This window comes from Pelodiscus sinensis, chromosome 2 (assembly GCF_052426305.1).
Source record: "Pelodiscus sinensis isolate ZL-2025 chromosome 2, ASM5242630v1, whole genome shotgun sequence".
In the NCBI taxonomy this organism is placed as follows: Eukaryota; Metazoa; Chordata; order Testudines; family Trionychidae; genus Pelodiscus; species Pelodiscus sinensis.
Window position 1 is genome coordinate 206,245,472 of NC_143053.1, and position 21,390 is coordinate 206,266,861.

Below are 21,390 nucleotides of genomic sequence, written 5' to 3' on the forward strand. Positions count from 1 at the left end.
GTGGAGGGAATGCAGTGCTCTCAATCACAAATCACTACAGGCTTCCTGTATGCTTGTCCTTGGCACCACAAATACAGTAATACAAACAGAAAACATGAACTGTCTTGCAGATTTAATTGAAGTACCTCTAGTTGAATTGCAAACTAATAGCTAACATCATGCAAGGTTGCATCTGTGTCTTTTCTTTGTTGGTGCTGAAGCAAATTAAAGTATAGGGACACTACAATTAATATATTTTTTCCAAGTTAAATGGTTTCTGGGTATTAGGCATGTGACTATTTGGATGGTTAATAGAGCTTTAATTTATAATCTCAAATGTGAACATAATACAAAGGCCAGGACCTTGGGTAATTTAAAATGTGGGAGGGAGGAGCCGACACGTACTATATAGACCCTTTCATAGCATGTTACATAAAACAGGCCTTCAAGTTTTTGGAGGCTGGAGATTTGGATAAGGTAGGTCCCTTCTCCCACCACTCAGTGCTGTTGGACACTTGCAGAACACCAACATTCAGATTCTTTTTCTTCCTTAACCCAGCAATAAAGACTGCTTCTCTGTTTCAGTAATTTTTGACAGAGAAAGAATATTATTTGTTTTCTCTGCTTAATGTTCACCAGCAGCCAGTCACAAAACAAATCACAACTGTAACCAATCAAAACCTCTAATTCAGTATTTGTCACAGCTCATCTCTTTCACCTCTGCCAAAATTTGTGGGAGTCAGGAAAGGAATAATAGTCTGTAGTTAACTTAAAAATATGGGCAAGAGAGTGCAGTGAGGACTAGGAAAGAAATATTTTCAGAAAAATAAAATATTTAAAAAAAAACCTTCATTTTTTTTGCAGTCATGAAGCTCTGGGAAATCACAGTTTTTAGCCAAACAATGATATTATAAATGCTGTTCCACAGATTTTTAAAAAAAAAAACAACATCTGGGTATTAACTCTACAGTCCACTTAGGACCAGCACCTGAATAGACTCCGAATCATGGTCTAATTTAGTGCTTCCTCTTTATTCCAAGCAATAAATAAACTATGCCAGTCTCTTCACTGATGCAGATTACTTCCACTTTGGAATAACCTCAGAGATGCTGGCTGGTATGTCTGGAGCAAAAGTGAGAAGAAGAAAACAGACTTCACAGCCTAGCTGTACTGAAGAGGGAAATCACCAAGATGTGGGGATGTGAGTAGCCTGCCTACTGGGTCTAAGGAGCCCCCCCCCCCTCGTTTTCACTTCTTTGCCTGGATGTGTAAACTAACATTTCAATAATTGAGCCAGGAGAGTATAAAATAATCAAACAATTTGCAGTTTGTTATTGATAATCCTGGGAAAGATAGAATCCCTGTATAACATCTTCCCCTGACATTGTCTAGTTAGCTACTCTAATAAATTGCTTCTAGGTGACATATAACTTCTACCACTCTGCCTCCTCTGCTCCTGAAATGGTAACAAATATTCAGGGGAAATAGGCAATTTTCTGTCTGAATCTTTGAGTGATTTTAAAATCACAATTAAAAGTAATTGTGATTTTTTTTTTTTTTTTGGTGTCTACCCTGAGACACCTTAAAGATGCTTAATTATATTCAGAGGACAGGTGCTCAGAACTTCTGAAAAGCAGGCCCTATAGTTCAGTTTGTACATTAGAATTCACTAGTCAGTTTTGAAAACTTTGACCTCAATGCTCATGTACCTTGTGGTATTTCATCAAAGACTTGAAAAAGGTATCTTTGTAGTCTTTTGACAGGGTTATGGGGAGGGAAACATCTTAAAATATTTTCTGAAAGCATGTAGGGTCAATTCTCTTCTGATGTCAATTCAGTTTTACCGGGGAGGAACTTGACTCAGTGTCATTTACATTAAACTAAAGATACCATTTCCTCCTTAGATGGCTATTGCTTTACAGATATTTTCCCAATAAGGCTAAGATAATAGAATATTTCATTAACCTGCCTCAACCCTTTATGGAGTTCTTGATCGTCTCAACCACTTCATAAATCCAAATAATAAATGTGGGATATGGATCTATCACAAATGTAGCAACATATAGGCATATTAACAGACCTAAAAATGACACATGCTACCATAATATATCCATGTTTCAGGAGAATCAGCTTCTCTTGCACTCACCAAATGGGGAAAAAAACCTATGTCGGGCACAGGGCAGCCCTAGACTAGCTGCCAGCAACTGGCGCCTTAGGCGAGCCATGCAATCAGCGCCCCCACCTCCGAACCCCTCAATGATATTGCGCCACCATTTGGCACCCCATTTAACTTGGCACCCTAGCCAACCGCCTAGTTCGTCTATATTGATGGGCCGCCCCTGGGTATACCTTAATTATCCTCTGGTTATTTAACAAATCATCTCTGAGCTGAGTCAACACAGACATTTTAGCTCAAAATAAATTAGTTTGACAAAAGTATAGGCACCTAAAAATAGAATGGAAATGTAATACTCTTTCTTGTTATATCTTAGAATTCTTCTTGAAGGATAGAAAACATCCTTTATAAAAGTCCTAAGACTGCCCCATTGATGTACTCTTTCCAAGCTGTACTGCTGTTCAAATGTTTGGATTGCTTTGACTTAGCTGGAGATACCTGTGAACGCTTATGTGAGAAGTGGGAAAATAAAGATTGCGTGCTGTGTAAATTTACAAGCAAATGGAATTATTAGGCACTACAATATGATGAAATGGACAGTACAGTCAGGCATAATTAAAACTAGGATTTAAGATGCAATGTTAATATGCATGTAGCTAGTAGCTGTTAAGGTATTTTTTTTTAAAGTTTAGTGTGGACAGGCTATTGCATATAACACATGTTAAACTAGTCAAGTTAAAACCTCAGCTCTTCGATCAGTTTAACATGTTTTATGTAGAGTACATAAATTTATCCATGATAGATTTTCAGACTATGTTAATTAACATGCTAATATCATTACTTAAATTCTGCTCAGGAAAAGGCCTCAATGTACAGAGATGTTGTATAATTACTGAATCATAATTGCAGCTTTTCTGCCCTTGATGCAGTTCACTTTTGTCTCATTGTGGATTTACATGACTGATGTACACTAATTGCTGACTAACTGTGAACACGAATCCTCGTGCTTGGGCAATCTTTAATAGCCAATAGGAGTTTAGGGATTTGAACAGTCGTCATATGGTTATTTCAGTATTCTCACAACTCTTATTACTTTAATCCTTCTGATTGGTTTTTGTAATAGAATTTTCAATCCACTAACCAATAACAAAGTTGCTTTAGCTTCTTGCTCCCTTCTGTTGAAAGTAGCACATTTTATGTAGAATCGGGAAAGGAATACAAAAGCCAATAACCTGGAGATTTTTTTTTTAAATAAAAAGGGTCATTTTCTTCAGACCTATTCCTGCATTCAGTTATCTCAGTGAAACTATTATCACTAACTTCAAATAGAACTAGAATTGGACTCTTCTTCATTTCTGCTCTGCAGGCCAGCAGGGCACTCTTGTCCAATGTAATAGTTATAGATCTGCATATGCAGTAGGAAGTTACTAGCTGTTTCCCTCCATTTATACAGGAAACAACAACAAAAAATAAAACACCCCCCTCCTCAAATGTATATTGCAAGGCTGTGTCTACATTGTCATATCTTTCCAGAAAAGGGATGCTAATGAGACACTTCGGAATTGCAAATGCCGCGGGGGATATTTAAATCCCCCGCGGATTTGCAATTCCGAAGTGTCTCATTAGCATCCCTTTTCCGGAAAGGGATGACAATGTAGACACAGCCCAAGTGTTTTGGAGAGAAGAGTCTAGCAGACAGAGAAAAAACTGGATAAGGATGAGAGGGAAGCCTCTTTCCCAAAGAACCTGTCAGCAGTTTATTGAACCATTTTCTTCTTTCTAATATTTCTTCAGTCATTTAATGTTTGAATATTGGAGTCAGTGTAAAATTAATTAAAAGTTACTTCTTGCTGACTCAGCAATAACTATATCCTGCACTAAAACTCATTGGCCTTCAACTAGGGATATTTAAAAGCGTGGCTTTTTTTAGTTTTTTCTGAAATGTTTAGCAGTTGCACATTTACATGCAGAGGGGAGGAAGCTCCGCAGGAGTCAGTTCATGCGTGTAGCCAGCTTAAAAGGTGCCTCTGATGTTGGGAGAGGGTGGACTTGTGTGTAGTTGTGAAGTTTAACTGATGAGTTGAGGCTCATCAGTTAAATGTATATACTATCACCTCCCTACCTTCAACATCATTCTGTTCAGTCCAAATGCAATAAAAAGGACCAATATCTGTGATACATTATCTACATATAAAATTGCACATTTTTTTTCTCATTTGATTTACATCACCCATTTGATTTCAGAATTTTATATTCAATGTATACACAGAAAAGCACTTTCCTTGAAGGTATTTTGCAATGATCCAAGACTTTCTGGTTCCAAAAACCTCTAAAGCATCTTGTCTTTTGACATATACTTAGTGGCAAGGAGCAGACTATTCAGTTCTAAAGAAAGGAGGGAGTATACTCTTCCATACATTTTCAGTCTTTCAGAAAAACCTCTGTTGTCAGAGATTAGCAAGCTGAACTCAGCTAGTTATTCAGTCCAAACATGTCAAAGGGTTTCATCCTGCCAAGAATCTGCTATAATAAATTGCCCAAGGCTTGTCAGTTCTGTCCTATACATATTGTATTCTGGCTTCCTGTGATGTATTCCTACTTGACATGAAATCTCACATGCCAAATCCTGTTGGCAGACTTGTGTGTTGGTATCTCTTTATGACAATTTCAGAAGTGGTAGATATTAACTGAATATCTGTGTTTTTTAAACAGCATTAGGTTATGTCTAGACTGCGGGGGCTTTCCGGGATACCACCACGTCCAGGGAACGCGTTTGCTCTTCTGCTTTGTGTGTGTGTGTGTGTGTGTGTGTGTGTGTGTGTGTGTGTGTGTGTGTGTGTGTAAGAGCAAACGTGTTCTTTCAGGGACCTCTGTATACCTCGTTCTATGAGGAACAAGCTTAGGAACAAAGCTGAGCGTCTTGAAAATGTGTGTATTTAGCAGCATGTTGTATGGATGTGATTCGAAGAGAAGTATATTGGCGTTCGAGGGGGGTTGTTATAGAAAGATCTTGAGAATAGGATGGATGCAGAAGGTTACCAATGAGGAATTATATAGGAAGATACAGCCGAAAGAGAACCTACTGCAGAAGGTTATACAATGGAAGTTACAGCTATTCGGGCATATATGCAGAATGAATGATATGCAAAAAGTTAAGACCTTGGTATTTGGCATAATGGATGGTCTGAATAGGAGAGGCAGACCCCACAGAGAATGGGTAGATGATATAGTAGATTAGTGCGGAGCTAGTCTACAGAAACTAAGCTATTCCGCACTGGACAGGGAAAGATGGAAGGAAATAGTGAAGGAGACATCGGACACCAACGGGCGCTGAGCCCATGGTTATTGATGATGATGAATACTTTGTCTTATTATCTACTCCTTTTTTAATGATTTCCAATATTCTGTTCACTTTTTCAACTGTTGCTGTATATTGAATGGGTGTTTCCAGAGGATTACCTACAACGACTCAAGATCTCTCTTGAGTTGTAACAGCTAATTTAGACCTCATCATTTTACACGTATAGTTGGGATTATGTTTTCCAGTATGCATCACTTTGCATTTAACATTACATTTCATTTGGTCAAAAAAAAATTATTTCCAGTGAGCTCACCTTTGAAGTGGTTTAAAGTAAATTTCTCCAAATGTTTGCTATGATCAGAGTTGGAGGCCCATTATTTTAATCACATGTTTACTCATTTGGAAATTTTCATAATTAGTATTCATGTCTATACTGTTTGGTGATTATCTAGTTTTATAACAATTTGATTTGTGTGTGAGCGCATCAGACTATAAAGCATTTTGGGAGCTCAAAGCATATCTATTTCTCAGTTACTGTTTTGTACAGATTCTTTTCCATATTGTATGAGATCGGATTAGACTGAAAGCTTCTTTTTAAATTTTTTTATAGTTGCAAATATTCCTTCCTTTTTTTGTTTTAAAACTAATTTTGCCAACTGATATTAAATTTAAAAAGTTTTAGTGACGTTTACCATCAAAAGATAGAGTTCTGGCAGCTCCCCCAGCTGTTGTAATGCCCACAGCCCCTCCTTCCATCAGGTAATGCAGGATGAAGAGAGGAGGAGAAGAGTGTGGGGACACAGGGACGGGGTGGAGTCACATGAAAGGGAAATGGTTGGTCGTGTCATGCCCCTTAGTTCAGTGTTCTCCAACCGTTGTAACCACAAGATCACTTTTTCAATTTAAGTGCAATGTAAGATCTACCTCAAACCCAAATACACTTGGTCCACTTCCTTCCTGCCCCTGCTTTGAGGCCCTGCCCCTACTCTACCCCTTCTCTGAGGCCTCACCCTGCTCACTCCATCCTCCTACCTCCCCCATCCTCACTCACTTTCACCAGGCTGGAGTAGGGGGGTACAGGCTCTGGTCTTGGGCCAAGGGGTACGAGTGTGGGAGGGGCTCTGGGCTTAGCCCAGAGTGGGGGATTGGGATCCAGGAGGGGTTTCAGGGTGCAAGCTCTGGGAAGGAGTTTGGGTGCAGGGGGGCTCATGTCTGGGGCAGGAGGTTGGGTGTAGGAGGCGGCTTAGGGCTGGAACAGGGGTTCAGGAAGCAGGCTCTGGCTGGGTACCAATTTAACTGAGATTGTTTGTTTCCGGATGGCGGAGCAGTGGGGTTAAGGCAGGCTTACTCCTGCCCTCGGCCTGCACCACTCCTGGAAGCAGCTGGCATGTACAGCAATGGCTCCATGGTGCCATGTGCTGCCCTTCATCTACATGTACTGAGCCCACAGCTTTTGCTGGCCACAATTCCCCATTACTGATCAATGGGAGCTGCAGGAGTGGTGTCTGCAGGCAAGGACAGCATGTAGAGACCCCCTGCTCTGCCTTTCTCAGGGGCTGCAGGGACATGCCAACCATTTTTAGGAGCAGCAATTACCATAGGGATAGGGATAATTACTCCAGCCATGACAGGATAGGCATTTTACAACTCACTACTCAAGAATTAAATATAAGAGTAAGAGAGAAATAACAATTATGAAACGCACAGACCAGTCACAAACCCAAAATAACCTACTTTGCAAGCAGTAAAAGAAGTAACAACAACCACCCACGTATGTGTTGAGTCAGGAGAGGAGAGTGGAGGACAGTGTGTGTTTGTGAGAATGACAGACACACACACAGTGTGTGAGTGATAGATTTGCATTGCCAAGCTCCCTCTAACCCCTTCTCTCTGTGGAGATAGAATATAGAAGTGGGGGGGAGAAGAGACACCCTGATATCAGCATTCCCCCGACCCCAACCCCCTGCATAGCAAGCAGGAGGCTCCCAAGGGGGCAGCTCCAAGACAGAGGGCAGGAACGAACACTATGGCAGCAGGTGGAGGGGCAACTGAAATGCCAGTGCTTCACAGCTTTCCCCGCCCAACCAGTCAGGATCACCTGTCAGAGGCTCCAAGATCTACCAGTAGATCCGATCTACTGGTTGGTGACCACTGCCTTAGCTGGTATGCGCCTGTCCTGCCCTCATTCTGGGAAGAAATTAATTTTACTTTTACCACTGACTGACACACACAATAGAACTTGGAATAGTCCAAAATCCTGTGTACCAAATGATATGGGCTAGAGGCTAAGAGCAGTGAGACTTCAGCTATTGGTTAGAGCGCACAAGCATTTAAAAGGTAAGTTATAGATCATTGGGAACCCGAATGAGATTGGACTGAATTAGTTGTTGAGGAGGGTTGACAAGGAGATTTCTGTCTGGTACATCTGAAGTCTTACTCGCCAGTCCTGCAACTTCTTGTGTGTGGGCAAACACCTGCACTGAATCCCATTGATTTCATTGGGTCTCAATGTGGATGTAGAAGGTGAGGTTCACCCAGCTGATCATGAAATGAGCCATAAGCTAAACTTTCAAAATTATATAGCCACTTTAGAATGTTGAGAAGTGCATCATTGTGATCGTATTTTTACTGATAATTATGTTTCTCACTACAAGAAATTATTAATTTTTAGTCCTAATGCAGGTGTTAGAAGTTTTATTTAAGAATACATGCAAACAATATTTATGATTCTCTAATTTCTTACAGAATAAGCTGGATATCAGATATCGTGGTGGTGGTCTCTCTGGAGAACATTGAAACAATGAAATCTATAATTGAAAAATATGGCCACAAACGAATTACGGTTGTAGAAGGTGGAGTGACTCGCCACCGGTCAATTTTCAATGGACTGAAAATCTTTCTAAATAGCAAGCTCTCCAGCTGTCCACTCCAGAAACCAGAAGTAGTGATTATCCATGATGCTGTGAGGCCATTTGTTGAGGAAGATATTCTTCTTAAAGTTGTTTTGGCTGCTAAAGAACATGGGGTATGTACAGCACTGCAATTAAACTTTGTAAAGCTCTCTTACATTGGTCTAAAGTAAAATTACATTGTTTTAATACTTCAGCTTTAATACCGTTCCTTTTAAGTGGCATAAATATAGGATCCAGTTATGTAAGCAGATCAGCTTGGGTGCACATGCCTACAAGATAAGGGCCTTATTTGGATTAGGATATGGAATTAGTCTTCTAAGGTAGGAACATTTTTTCTGATGAAATTTTTTTTGTAATTTTTTAAAATGGAAATTCCCTATAATCTCATTATTTGCTATGTTTTAACAAAACAAGGTTGTAGTACATTTTGGTTTCCAGTAACATTTTCTTCTAATTTTCAGACTTTAAGCATTAATTTTAGCTCTACCAAAATAGAGTTCTACTCCAAATTTCTATGTTTTATCTCTTTTCCCTAAGGTTTATTGAGGAAACAATCCTATTCCAGGTTCATCCCATTTTTCTGGCTCACCTTGGGTCAATCTTTTTCAACATTCACTCAGTTATGTCAATTCTGAGCGCTGTACTTGATTTAGTGACTCTGGGTATGTCTACACTTGCAGCCTATTTCGGAATAGGGTTGCAAATGTAGGCATTCGGAATTGCAAATCAAGCCCGGGATTTAAATATCCCGCGCTTGATTTGTATCTTCCCGTCAGGGCGCCATTTTTTGAAATTTACAAGCCCGGAATAACTGCCCTCATCTACATGCGGCAGTGAAACGGGCGTTCGAAATAAAGCCCTATTTTGAACTACCTGTTAAACCTCATTGCAAAATAGGCTGCAAATGTAGACAAAACTTCTGTCTCTTTTTCTGTTTGGTTTTAAGAGAAGTAATCGCATTCTAGGCACATCCTGTTTTCTTGGCACAAGCAAACCCTTATGTTGCTTTCAGTTATGATAAAAGGAAGATGTATACTCAATTTGGTGGTCCTACCTCTTACTCTTTAGGATAGGGTTTGGCAATTTTTGGTGGGGGGCAAATCCAAGATTTTGGAAAGTGATCAAGAGCCACACTTTTCTGTGGAGGAGATGTGGGATCTAGGATGGAGATTGGGTGCAGAAGGGTGCACGGAGTAAGTGACTGGGTTGCAGGAGATGGTGTGAGGTCTGAGAAGGAATTTTGGCTGAAGGAGGGGGTTGTGACTGGTGTCAGGAGATTGGGGTGCAGGGTCTGGGAGGGTGTTTGGGTTCAGCAGAGGATTCTGGCCTGGGGGAGGGGAATGCAGAGGTTTTGGAGCGTGACCTGGAGGAGGGAGTTTGGAGTGCGGGAGGGGCAGGAGTGCCAGAGGCAGGCTGTGGCTGGGAGGTGCTTACCTAAGCCAGCATGCCTGCAGCACCCCCAAGGCAGGTTGGGCTCCCTGTCTGCTGCAGCCCCAGATCACTTAGAGCTGCAGGCTGTTCCTTCCACGTGGCTCTCAGCTCTGGGAGCGGGAAGAGGCTTGAGCTGCCCTCATCCCCCCCAGGCCAATCTCTCAGCTCCTATTGGCCGGTTGTTTCTGGCCAAAAGGAGCTGAGGATTGGGCTGGAGGTGAGGAGATCACACGGAGCCGCCCCATCCCTCTAGAGCGCTTTAAACCCACGGCAGCTGTGTGCCTAAGGGCCCCCGCAGAATGGTCCGTGGGACAGATTCAGTGGCTTCGCAGGCCGGATCCGGCTCATGGGCTGTATTTTGCCCAGTCCTAGTTTAGGAGGAGTTCTTGATAAAACAGACAAACTCTCTGAATATATATAGTAGACTAGAAGAGAGTTATATTTTTGTGGCATAACAAAAAGCTTTGCAATTATTCTTTTCCATCTCATCCTTCATAGCAAAAGTACTGTTCTCATTACATTACTTGATTTTCTTAAAAACCTTAAACATTGACATATTGTGCAGAATTTCATATACATCTTGTAGAACTGTGTACTGTTTTGTATGGATATAACAAAATTGTGATCTTATTCTTATGGGAATAATTTGCAATAAATGGCAGAGAGGTTAACTAACAGTTAATGATCAGCTGCAAGTCCTAAAACCAGCTGGCTATTAAGTGCCAGGAAATGGCTGTTGTGGAGATCATTATTTCCATTGTTTTCCTTTATAAAATAGGTTTTAGTATTTTTTGTCTTGAGCTTTGTCTGCCGTTGGTAGTTTTTGTTTCTAGTATCTATGTTTTCCTTCTCACTAATCATTGGTACATTAAAACAAGATATTTCTGAATGCTGTTAGGATATACAAAAGTGATCTTATAAATATCAGTTAAGTGAAATTAAAATATGACGTTACTTTGAACTTAAACTGATGCACAGCCAAAACGAGGATATGACCTGTACTTTGGTAAGTAGTTTCAGTGAAAATACTGGGGACTATGACTTTGAGTAAGGTGAGCAGGACTTGTCCCTGTATTTTTAATGAAATGCCTAACATAGTAAAACTTACCGTATTTTCCGGCGTATAAGGCGACTGGGTGTATAAGACGACCCCCTAATTTATTAGTTAAGATAGGTTTTCGTCTTATACTCGCCGTATAAGACTATCCCCCCTTAAGAGGCCAACCGGCAGCGCCCCAGCGCCCCTTCGCCTCCCCAGCTTTGCTCCCGGTGTCCCTGGTCTGCTGGAGACGGTCCCCAGCAGACCAGAGGCACCGGGAGCAAAGCCGCAGCAGCGGCGGGGTCCCGCGCCTCCCCGGCTTTGCCAGAGCAAAGCCTCAGAGGCGCAGGACCCCTCTGCCTCCCCGGCTTTGCTCCCGGTGTCCCTGGTCTGCTGGAGACGGTCCCCAGCAGACCAAGGACACCGGGAGCAAAGCTGAAGCGGCGGCGGGGTGCCGTGCTTCTGAGGCTTTGCCCTGGCAAAGCCTCAGAGGCGCGGGACCCCGCCACGGCTGCGGCTTTGCTCCCGGTGTCCCTGGTCTGCTGAGGACCGTCTCCAGCAGACCAGGGACACCGTGAGCAAAGCCTCTGAGGATGCCGGCAGCGGGGCAGCCCAGGCGCGCCTGGGCTGCCCCGCTGCCAGAGCCCCTCTGCGGCTTTGCTCCGCGTCTTCCTGGTCTGCAGACCAGGGAGACGCGGAGCAGCTTTTCTCGCCCCGGAGTACATGGGCGGCGGGACCGCGAGGTCCCGCAGTCTGTGTCCTCCGGGGCGAGAAAAGCCCCGGCGTATAAGATGACCCCCGGTTTTTGGGGGATGTTTTTTAGCATAAAAAGTCGTCTTATACGCCGGAAAATACGGTATGTTCAGTGATGCATGTGAAAAGTAGTAAAGTTCTATATTTTCTGCATTACTACATAAAGTTCTACCTGTGAATATATTTTATTACTACTTTTCTTCAAACATAGTATGGAGCAGAGGTCCCCTCAGATCCCCTCCAGGTTCCACTTCAGCTCTTGATGCTGTCTTTTTGTCTTCCCTACAAGTGGGTTTTTGGAGCAAATAAACAAGAGTCCTCTCCCCTCTCTTCTTTGATGAGTGGGGGGGAGTCCATAGGAAAATAAGGAGAGATAAGGGTGGCCTGTAACTCTTGCAATCTTCTTATATCTTTCCTTTGGTCTTGGTCTAAACAAGGTTTACCTCCAGTATCTCCTTGTGAGGTGTGTTGCTCTGAGGCTAGGTCTTGTAGCTTCGAGAGCAGAGAGATTGTTGCTATCTTCCTCTCAGTAAACCTGTCCATGGTAGGATAGCCTCTTCCTGTTCACCATCCATTCCTGTGGCAGGTTTTCCCTTTTAAGCCTCTATAGCCCCCACAGATCAAGCCTTGCAGCAGCTGCTCATTGAAATTGAACAAAAACATGATCATTAAAAAAAAAAAAATCACTCACCTAAGAAATTCAGAGTCCCAAGAAACCCAAATGTTTAAATCCTACAGTATCCAAACTCTGTATGAGACAATAGAAATTTTGTAATGGTACTTATGAAAATCATACATTCTATAATTCTTCATCATTTTCTAGAGCTTTATTATTTCCTTTTCTTTCTCTGTTGGTAGGATCAAGTACCACTACCTCAGGGAAGCGTGTGCTTCATAGGTTGGGTTCATTTGATATTTTTGATAGCTACATCCATGTAAGTTGTAAAAACTTCATTGCCACCAGCCTTCCCCATTCTGATGGCTGAAGACAAAACTGTCTCATGTTCAAACTGCTCTCTGCGAGGAACAATACATTAGAAGTTCAGCAGCATTAGTATATATCTGCCTTCTGATTGAGATAAGACTATTGCTGGAAAGAGGATGAGGCCTTATGCTTCAGACTGTGCGCCATGGAAATGGTGATGCCAGAGCGATGTTGTTGCAATGAAACAAGCATTTTTGTTTCCTAAATGTGTTTTGGTTTTGCTTACCTGTAGGATAGTTTTGGTTCCATTCTGTCCTGTCATCCTTCAGATTGTTGCTAGTTTGAATTTTTAAATTCCCTATTAATGTTAAAGGGAATAAACTCAGACTTTATCTGCAAGTGAGTAATACTTTCTCTCACTAATTTTTTTTCTTGGATGATTAGTGTATTTAGCTGCATAATCTTTCCAAATAAATTAGGTACAAGACACAAAGGCAACCTTTACAGGAAGCCCTCCACATTTTCAGGGGCTACGTTCCAGAGACAGCCACTAATGTTGAGATCCGCACATACAGGAAGGCCGGGGGTGTTTGTCCACAAAACCAATAAATTGTCCAAAATGAGCATTTTATTGCCTGCTGTTTCACAGTCAACAAACAACTTCAACATCAAAACTAGTCACCCAAAACAATTATTTGAATTTGCTCCCTGCAAATCTTTCTGTTCCTCTGGGATGGGGTAGGAAGGTTAACAAAGGTGGGTTTGCAAATGAACATAGTAATGTGAAGATGTTTAGTCTTGTTTTTTAACACCTTTAAAATTTCTGGTACGGCATCACTACAGCTTCAATTTCCCTTTTAACTTTCTGGCTCCATTCCACCAAGAGATCATAGTGAAACATTTTGTCAGTGAGCTGTTTTCTGCATCTGAAGAGATCAGCCTGTTTTTTACATTTAAATCTGTTGTTTCTGTCTCATGTTCCCGTTCCTCTTTGTCTTCCCTATTTGTCATGAGTCCTGCTAGGTCCTCATCAGTCAATTCCTATGAATGCGACTGAATCAGTTTTTCAACCTCTGATTCCTCTGTATCCTCAAAATCCTCCCTTCCAGTATCATGAGACATTCTGACAATGCTCTTGATCCCTTCATTGACAGGTGGGAAATCAGTGATATCACTGACCGCTTCCTTCCGCAACTTCCTCCAACAAGCATTGATGGTTGATTTTATTGATGTTAGTGATGTAGTTAGCAATGTTGTAGTCATCCCAGCACTTCCTTAGATCAAGCATTTCATCAGTGTCCTGCTCGTTGTGAATCTGAACAAAAGTGCGCCTGGTATAATAAGCTTTAAAAGTAGCAATCACACCTTGGTTGAGGGAAGTTGTGTTAGGTGGCAGGAAAATCACTTTTATGTTAAGATGGGCAAATTACAAAGTGCCTTGTGGGTGGGCTGGGGCATTGTCTAAGGTGGGTAGCACTTTGAAGGACAGCTCATTGGACTGTAGGTATTTCTCTGCCTCAGACAAAACAGTTGTGGAACCAGTCCAAAAATATCAGTTGTCACCCAAGCCCTTCTGTTTCACCTCCAAAAAACTGGCAAACTGTGCTTATTATTTCCCTTTAATGCCCTGGGGTTCAAAGCATGGTAGAGCAACATAGGTTTCACCATACAGTCTCCTGCAGCATTAGCACAGAAAAGGGTTAGCTTGTCTTTTGCCGCCTTGAAGCCGGAAGCTGTCCTTTCCTCCTTGGAAAGGTATGTTTTGTGGGCATCCTTTTCCAAAACAAGGCAGTTTCATTGGCAGTGAAAACTAGTTGGCACACACAACCCTTTTCCTCAATAATTTTAAGAAGGTGCAAGGTATAAGCCCATGCTGCTTTATGGTCTACTGATGCTGATTCCCTCGTTAACTTCACATTATGCAAACTGTGCCACTTTTTAAACTTGTCAAAGTGCACTCCTTGCTTACGTTGAATGACACTGCATGTCATGAGTTCCCACCTGACCACCTGATGCCTGTGCAAAATGCTTCCACAAACTCAAAGCCTTTTCTGGAATTCCAGCACCATTCACAGGTGCTCATTTCTGTGCCGTGTCTTCAATCCTAATGCTTAATGCCTTTTTCTGATTTTTCAGTTATGGGATCACTACTCACACATGACACCTTGGCACAAGTTGGCACACTTGCAGCAACACTACCCTTTACATTTTTCTCCTTTTTAAAATATAACCTTTTATAGTAGACCTTTTAATGCCATACATACTAACTACTGAGGCTGCATTATAACCACTTGCAAGCTTATCCAATAATTCAGTTTTCTGACTTTTTCCTTTCTTAGTCTCTTGATCACTGACTGGATCACTCACTTTTCTTTTTGGTGCTGTAATTAAGGTGAGGTGTTACTTCAGTGATCGTAATTTTTTTTACCAGAACGCACTGAGAAAATGTCAGCATGCTGCATCATGTGCTTATACCGTGTGGTGTAGCGCACCATGAACAGTGAAACTACAGATGGCAATGTCTTGCTGTATAAATATTTTCTTCACCAGATAATGTGCTCACGTTTGTGTGATCATCCCCTGACAATAGCTAACCATTCTCCAATCTAGATCATCAGTTTGGTACCACTTTGCCCTTGCCCATATAATCATCTATTTCCCATGTCTGACAGTCTTCCTTTTCTAATGTATAAAGTCTATTTTAGGAAGATGAGCTGTTTTGATTCATTACTTTCATGTATTTAACTTCTGAAGGTTTCTAAAAATATGCCTCGTGACCAGGAACAACAGATGAAACATCTGTTTTCTCGACTGGCATAGCTTCATTGAACTAAGTTGAGTTATGATAGCAGAGAATTGACCCAAGAAGCTCTTGGCTTCCTTTGCTAACTGTCAACCTTCAATTTGTGAAACAGAAGCCTTTGTAGTATAAATTGGCAAACTCCTCTGCTTTGTGGGGGAGAAGACAGTACCTTCATCTAACACCGATGCTGCATTTTGAGCAAATCACTGGACAGCCATTGACTCTCCGTCTCAAAATTGACTCTTGCAGTTTCAGAATATCATAAGTTAGTGTCTCCTGTTCTTCTCCTGTAATCATATTCTTACCATATCTACAGGAATCATTTCTTCAGTGTTTCATTACACAATGCACAGTAATTATTTCTTCTTAGATTATGTGAGAAAACTTTTCTAATACAAAACCTGGTAGAAACATTAAATCACGAGTGCAATAAGGATAATACTACACTGTTGTTCATCTGCATACCATATAGATCATGTAATTGTATGAAGTTTTAATGTTCTTAAAATGGCATTTGATCAACTAGAGGATCACCGTACTCCTTAATTCTACTTGTCAGACAAATGAATTACTTTATTGCATTTACTAATCAGTTTGCTATTTGCCTCTAGGATTCCAAATGTGCAGCTTATCCAAAACTAATAAATTATACCTTAATATATTAATTATCTGAAACAGTCCCTTTATTATGTAGCTTTATGACCAATTAAATTCATTTCTGATATTTGAGGGCTATTTATAAGTAAAATTATGTTTCTAGAAGCAAATTTTTCATTTCCAATAAAAGCTGGGAATGGTGGAGGCTGAAGAAGGCAGGAATCCAAAGCCCCTAGCAATATCTAATTGCCAGCATTTGAAATAGTATCACAATTTTTTTTTTATAATTAAAATGAAAAACCTGTCAGATCTATTATTGGAAAAACTAGATCATGTTGAGAAACAGTCTAATTATCCCTCTGTCTGTAGTTAAATTTGCAGATTTGATTATAAACTGAATTTTCATCCCTCTTCTAACTCGAAGTAGAAGCTTCATTCTAAGAATTGGAAGATGGTCTCTAGTTAATTGGATGAATATTTGTTGTTTTAAATGGTCTTAAAAGAAAAAAATCTTTGTTCATAATTAGCAAGAGTCTGAAGATAAGATATATGTGTCAGAGAAAAAATTAGTTGGAGGAAAAATGTATGCTGAGGGATAAATTTTCAGCAGTGGTCACAGTGTTGCACTGAAGAAACTAATATTTAGGGGAAAATTATACGCTCCATAAAATGCTTGATGGCAATTGTTGCTTTATATACAGATGGAGGAGAGAATTGGGTTTTTATTGGATGGTATTCATATTAGGACCTTACTCATATGTCAATCATGGAACCAAGACGTGTAGAAACTTCTACTGTATACATTGCAAGGACTTTCAAAGCTTACTGAAATCAATGTAAAGACTCTATATTAACCCCAGTTTACTTTCTGTCAGTGCCACGGTGCAAAGAGATTCATTCTTACTGCTCTCCTGCAGGAGAGGAACAATGCTTCTAAGCACCTCCTAAATTCATGTGGCGTAACCTCCTCTTTTACTCCCTCCTGGAACTTCACACCTGCATAGGAGAGGAGCTCCACTGTTATCCACCTGGGGAGGTACATAGCACTTCACAGCTTCTCTCCTCTAACCCCTTGGAGCTAGATGCCATATGACAATTTATGTGCCTCATGAAACAATGATTTTATTGGCATAACTCAGGGATAATGTTTGATGGCGGGGCCACTCCAAGATTTTGCAAAGTGGTCAAGGGCTGCACTCTTTCATGATATTAGTGGAGGAGGTGCGGGGCCTGGGATGGAGGTTAGGTGCAGAAGGGAACTTGGGTTAAGGGATTTGGGTGCAGGGATTTGGTTTGTGACCTAGGGCAGCACAAGGTTGTGGCCTGGGACAGATAATTAGTGTAAAAATTGTTGAACTATCTTTGATTATTTTTCTGCTATTTAGTCAGCCTTAGAAAAAAGTTTGCATCCTTTTAACATGTATGAAATGGAAAGTATGGCAAAATTTAATCCCTTATCCTCTTGAGTTCATGTACGGTATTAGAGGGTACAAACAAGGCTTTCTTCATTTTTTTTATGCTTACCTTTTCCATAAATAAGGTAGTGTATATAGGGGAGATGTGAAAAAGAATTAGTATAGGTCTAGTGAAGGAGTTCTTTCCAATTCCATATGAATAGAATATATGCGCAGAACTCACAGTGCGTGTTGATGCAGTAAGTTGAGGAGAACAAAGACAGAAGAAAGTCATTGAGAATCTACAGAGAGCAGAAACAAGAAAGTCAGAGGGTACGAGAGGAGGCTGTGGGACTTTAGAAAGTGAAGAAACAGTTGATGATATTCACAGAGCTGCTTAAAAGCATTAGACCACTTTCTGTTCTAAGCCCTTGTTTAGGCTGGGAGTCGAACCAGAGAGACCACAATAATGTAGGAAACTCAGATTTTTGTAGTGATGAAGTGTTTCTGTATCTCCTGTATACAGTTGGGCTGTTGGAAACTATTTTCAAGCAGGCATTGCTCAACTTCAAATAGGTGCAAGATAGGATTAAGAACAGATCTGAAACAATAAGTATAGAAAGCTGTTTCCAAGAGAAAAGAAAACTCATAGAATCATAGAGCTGGTCATCAAGTCCAGCCTCCTGCCCAAGGCAGGACCAATCCCAACTAAATCAACCCAGCCAGAGCTTTGTCAAGCAGAGACTTAAAAACCTCTAGGGATGGAGATTCCACCACTTCCCTAGGTAACCCATTCCAGTGCTTCACCACCCTCCTAGTGAAATAGTTTTTCCTAATATCCAACCTGGACTGCCCCCACTGTAACTTGAGACCATTGCTCCCTGTTCTGCCATCTGTCACTACTGTGAACAGCTCTTCTCTAGCCTCTTTGGAACCTCCCTTCAGGAAGTTGAAGGGTGCTATAAAATTCCCCCTCATTCTTTTCTTCTGCAGACTAAACAAACCCAAATCCTTCAGCCTCTCCTCATAGGTCATATGCTTCAGTCCCCTAAACTTTTTGGTCGCCCTCCACTGGACCTTCTCCAATGTGTCCACATCCTTCCTGTAGTTGGGGGCCCAGAACTGGACACAGTACTCCAGATGTGGCCTCACCAGACCCGAATAAAGGGGAATAATCACTTCTCTAGATCTGCTAGCAGTGCTCCTCTTAATGCAACCTAATATGCCATTAGCCTTCTTGGCTACAAGGACACACTGGCACATCTTCATACCTTTATTAGAATTTTTCTTAAACTAAACACTCAGAATCTAGTATATTTTAGAATGACTGATAGTGGCATTTACTGGCATTTTACAGAGAGATAATAGGAAATACTAGTTTTTATTTTTATGCATTTAATATATAACTATGTACAAGAAGAAAACTAAGGAAACCAAGATGGCCTCAGTCCAGGACCAGCAGTTGATGCTACTGTCTTCTAAATTCCCAGCTTGTCAGAACTAATTTGGGCTGTTAAATCTGTTGCTATATTCTCTTTCCTCAATTACGCAGTTCAGTATAATGCACAGATAAAGGGAACCTCATTAGAAAAGTCATGGTGTCATAAATTTATATTACATTTGTTTAAGACATCCTGTCTTTTTTAAGCCAATTCAGTATACAACATCGTGTCAGCTGGTTAGTATTGGATCAAAGTGTATATTAACCTCCTGATTAAACAGCCCTCTTCTGCTGTGAGGAATAAACACAATTATAACTTCTTCCTTCCTGATGTTGGTTTAAGATTAACATATGTCCAGTTTCAGTGAGTTCACCATTGTCCTTATCCAGCTGGGTAAACAAACTTTAAGGAAATGTAGTAAATTGTAGCATACAAACCGTTCACCTACTGTTCAGAACATGTGCAAGGAGTTCTGGTGGACACTCTCTTTGTCTGACTAAAGAGTATATTTAGTGTCTTTCTTGGAGCACACTCAATGTCTCAAATCCAGTTTCATGCAGTTTTTATATCTGAAACCCAGGGACTGTGTAGATTAATAGATAAGTGGTCAATACACATACGTCAGGTAAAACTAGAATTGGATATGACACTTCCTTTAATCAAATTCTAAAATTAGCTGTTGATCTCCCAGTTATTAATGTAAATAACTGATATTCTGTTCTACAATATCTAAGTAAGCTTCAGTTAGAAACTCACAGATTTAACAGAAAGCAATTAAAGTATGTTTCTTCTGTTTTAAAAATAAAACTAAAACTTGTGACTCCTCACCAAATCCTGAACCTTGCACTAGACTTTTGTGTAGAAAAAGAAATCTTTACATACAATAGAGCAAAACTTTTCAGACAGCATTTTTTGATGAAAAATGAAGATTCAGCAACACTGAAGAGAGTTGCTAGTCTATGTTGGTTTCATTGACTTGTTTGAGTTTGAGGGAGAAGCAAGGGAACAAAAATAATTCTCAAGAAAAAGATCAGTGTTGCGGGATAGTTCCCTTGTCCCTCGCCCAGGGTTCACTGTTGAGCCCCTGAGCCTTCTGGCACCACACCTTGCATCTTCTGAAACATAGATACGGCTATACCCCAAAGCCCCTCTTCCCTGGGCAGTTCACCAGGGCAGTGTGGCCTAGCGGCTGGAGTTTCTAGCAACATTCCTCTTCACCGAAGCAATGCGGCCTACCAGTCAAATTAGTAGTCCAGGTGTAGTGTCCCCCTCGGGGGATAATAGGGGAACCCAGGCCCTCTCTTTTCACTGGATCCCAGCCCAGAGCCCTCTCAGTGGTGGACATGTCCCACTACTAGCTCAGCAAGGAGTCTGCCCGAAACATGCTCAGCACTTGGGGACTCCAGTTCCCCACCTTGGGGTACTTCCTACCCTGTCCAGGATTGCTGGCATCTTCCCCACCTGCATCCTTTGCTGGCCTCTGCTGTGCTATCTGTCTGCTGCTCCTTCTCTGGGCTAGAAGCCCCACTGTCTGGTCCCTGTTGGCTGGCCTCCCAGTCTGGCCCCTCAGGCGGCTTGTTTACAGGAGCTCAGGCAGTACATCCTTCCTCCTCAGCAGCCAGCCCAGACTAAGCCACCCTCCATGCTTTTATACCTGATCATGCCCAACTGGGTTGTGGGGGCAGGGCTTCTTCAGTCAGGTGAGCCTGGTTAGGTTTAACTTTCACAGCGTGGGGCTGGTACACCCCGTCACAGTCAGAATGTTTAATTTAGATCAGCGTTTCCCAAACTATGGGCTGAGGCCTGGTACTGGGCCGCGGGAAAAAAATACCGGGCCTCAGCATGGCTGCTGGGAGGGGAGCAGAGCGGGGCGGGCTGGGAGGAGGAGGGAGGAACCGGCCGCCGGGAAACAGTGCTGGGGGCAGCGGGGCTGTCTTGTAGAGATCCGGGTCAAAGCAGGGCTGGGAGCAGCAGGGCTGGGAGCAGCGCGGCTCTCCCGCGGAGATCCGGGCGGGCGGTGAAAGCAGGGCTGTGAGCAGCGGGGCTGTCCCGTGGAGATCCAGGCATGTGGGCGGGCGGGCAGGTGGCGGAAGCAGGGCTGGTGGCAGCGGGGCTGCCTCACAGAGATGGGCGGGCGGGCAGGTGGCAGAAGCAGGGTTGGCAAGAATATTGTGGGTGATTGTATCAAAAGCTTTGCTGGCACTAGGGGCTTTGGGAGGACTAGAAACAACTTATTTGAATATTCATCATTTGCTTATTGAATATGCAAATGAATGTTACTGGGCCTCCAAAATCTCATGAATGGATTTACTGGTCCCTGTGCCAAAAAGTTTGGGAACCCCTGATTTAGATGTATGTGAAAAAAATGTGTAGAGTTTTTATTTTTAAATTCAAAATAACTGTTCAAAATGTTTTTTCAATTATATTTGAAAAATAGGATAAACACTTCAAATTGAAGTGAAAAAATTATTTTTGGATTGAATTAAATGTTTAGGTAACACAAATTTTGAACTGTCTGCAAACCAAAAAATCAGTTATTTGCACAGATTCGGTCTTCTGTTCCTTATCTGAGGCTGAAGTTTTAGGGTTGTAGTAGCGCTAACAGCTGGTGCACTTCCAAGGGAGAATGGCTGCAGAGTTTGTGCAGTCATATCTTCTGTGTGAATCCTACTCCCTAACCTCACCTATACACATTGGT

The 21,390-nt window shown here is 41.7% G+C and overlaps 1 protein-coding gene across 7 annotated transcripts in view; it reads left to right on the forward strand.

Moving 5' to 3' along the window:
* The window catches only part of CRPPA (CDP-L-ribitol pyrophosphorylase A), a 173,695-nt gene that overhangs the window by 3,811 nt on the left and 148,494 nt on the right, over positions 1-21,390 (forward strand). For 6 of the 7 annotated variants that reach the window (XM_075922288.2, XM_075922285.2, XM_089776680.1 and 3 more), the window contains exon 2: positions 8,142-8,421. In XM_075922288.2, the coding sequence (XP_075778403.1) occupies positions 8,142-8,421 (280 nt within the window). Of the gene's footprint in view, positions 1-922; positions 1,181-8,141; positions 8,422-21,390 lie in introns of those variants that run through there. The other variant, XM_089776679.1, reaches the window with a different exon arrangement.